Source organism: Chrysochloris asiatica, unplaced genomic scaffold (assembly GCF_000296735.1).
Source record: "Chrysochloris asiatica unplaced genomic scaffold, ChrAsi1.0 scaffold00116, whole genome shotgun sequence".
Taxonomy (NCBI): Eukaryota; Metazoa; Chordata; class Mammalia; order Afrosoricida; family Chrysochloridae; genus Chrysochloris; species Chrysochloris asiatica.
In genome coordinates this window covers 3,456,503-3,458,021 of record NW_006408634.1, presented here as the reverse complement: position 1 = coordinate 3,458,021, position 1,519 = coordinate 3,456,503, and the positions used below count along the sequence as shown (strand labels likewise).

Genomic DNA, 1,519 nt, shown 5'->3' with positions numbered 1-1,519 from the left:
TCTTATATTTCGTACCCAGGCAAAGGAACACCAGGAGGCATTTCTCAATTCATTTCTCATGAGGACAAAGGGGCTGACAGTCGGGAAACATGCAGCACATAGTGGAGAGATGCTCACCAGCCACCAACCTGAATTCTTAAAAAGAGTCACACAAATCTGCAGGGTGGTGGAGAGGGTGTAAAGAGATACAAAGACACTTAGGAAGACAAGGATGGCTTGGGTGGCTCTGGTCTCAGGGGAGGATCTCAAGGCGATGTTGGACGTATGAATGTGTTGGACCCTCTGTTGGTGTCTGTACAGGATGAAAACCATGGAGCCGCTGGCCCAGATCATGAGCCCCAAACACACAGAATCAGGGAAGGATAACAAGACTGCAATCAGTGAGTTCATGGTACTATCGAGGATTACAGCAGAACAGTAGACAAAATCTCTGTTCTTTGCGATGCTTTGATTGCCTCCATTTCCATTCACACACACAATACAAATGGTACTTGACAGCAGGTGGAGGGTCCAGCACAGGAGTATGGAGAAGCCAACATACTTGGGAGCTTTCACCTTCAGCTCTGTCCACCTGGAGTTTCCAGGGCTGATGATGATGACCTGATAGATGCTCAAGAGGCAGGTGGTGCCCATGGACATCCCCCTGCCCACTCTGTGAACATAGAACACAAGCTTGCATCCAAAATCATTGAGGAAATCCTTCCATCCAAATGCTTCCATGGTCTGGGGGATTCCTCTAGAGAGAAGGACCAGGGAATTGGCCACAGTCAGGTGTGTGAGAATCAAGCGTGTGGACCTTAACCTGCATTTAGTAAAGTAAAGGAAGACATAATGGAAAAGAAGAGAAAAATTCCCCAGGATGCCAACTATTGTCTGTGATAAGAAGATCATTCCTATTGCCAGATCTCTGGAGGCCATTTTCTCAGTTCCGGGTGATTGGGATTTGTGTTTAGAGCTAGACGATCCTGTTTGGGAAGATGAGACACAGGGGACAGGTAACATGTCTGCTGAAGGTCCAGATTCTCCCTCTACCATTAATCCCTACTTAGAAACACTGACTTAAGAGTTTTTGCTTTTTACTAGACTTGAGTGAAAAGCCTCTGGTGTGGCCATGTAAGATAAGCACCGGACTGCTAATCACCAGGTTGGTGGTTCTAACGCACCAGCTGCTCCTTGGAAACCCTATACAGGGTTGCTATGAGTTGCAATGGACCGGTGGTACTTACCAACAACAAATAACATTTGCCACGTAGGAATCATTTCTTTGAACCTGGTACATGTGGTGACGTCTGTGTTGTTTAGAAAACCTATGAGACAGAAAGTACTGCTACATACATTAGAAAGTGGGTGGGTATGATTAGGGAGAGATCATTAAGAGACGTGTTTAAATTCACCTGCTGGTTAGGGACAGAGAGGGGACTTGAAACTGGCTAGAAAGGTAACCCCCATGCTATCTGATGAAATGAATCAGCTGTCTTCTTCACATAAACCAGATGAATGATTAGTTGTGCTTTTATGC

At 45.8% G+C, this 1,519-nt stretch overlaps 1 protein-coding gene across 1 annotated transcript in view; it reads right to left on the bottom strand.

Moving 5' to 3' along the window:
* The window catches only part of LOC102832263 (vomeronasal type-1 receptor 4-like), a 6,403-nt gene extending 5,485 nt beyond the window's left edge, over window positions 1-918 (bottom strand). Inside the window, exon 1 of the mRNA XM_006868328.1 lies at window positions 16-918. Coding sequence (XP_006868390.1) covers window positions 16-918 — 903 coding nt within the window. The remainder of the gene's footprint in view (window positions 1-15) is intronic.
* Window positions 919-1,519: the final 601 nt, after the last annotated feature.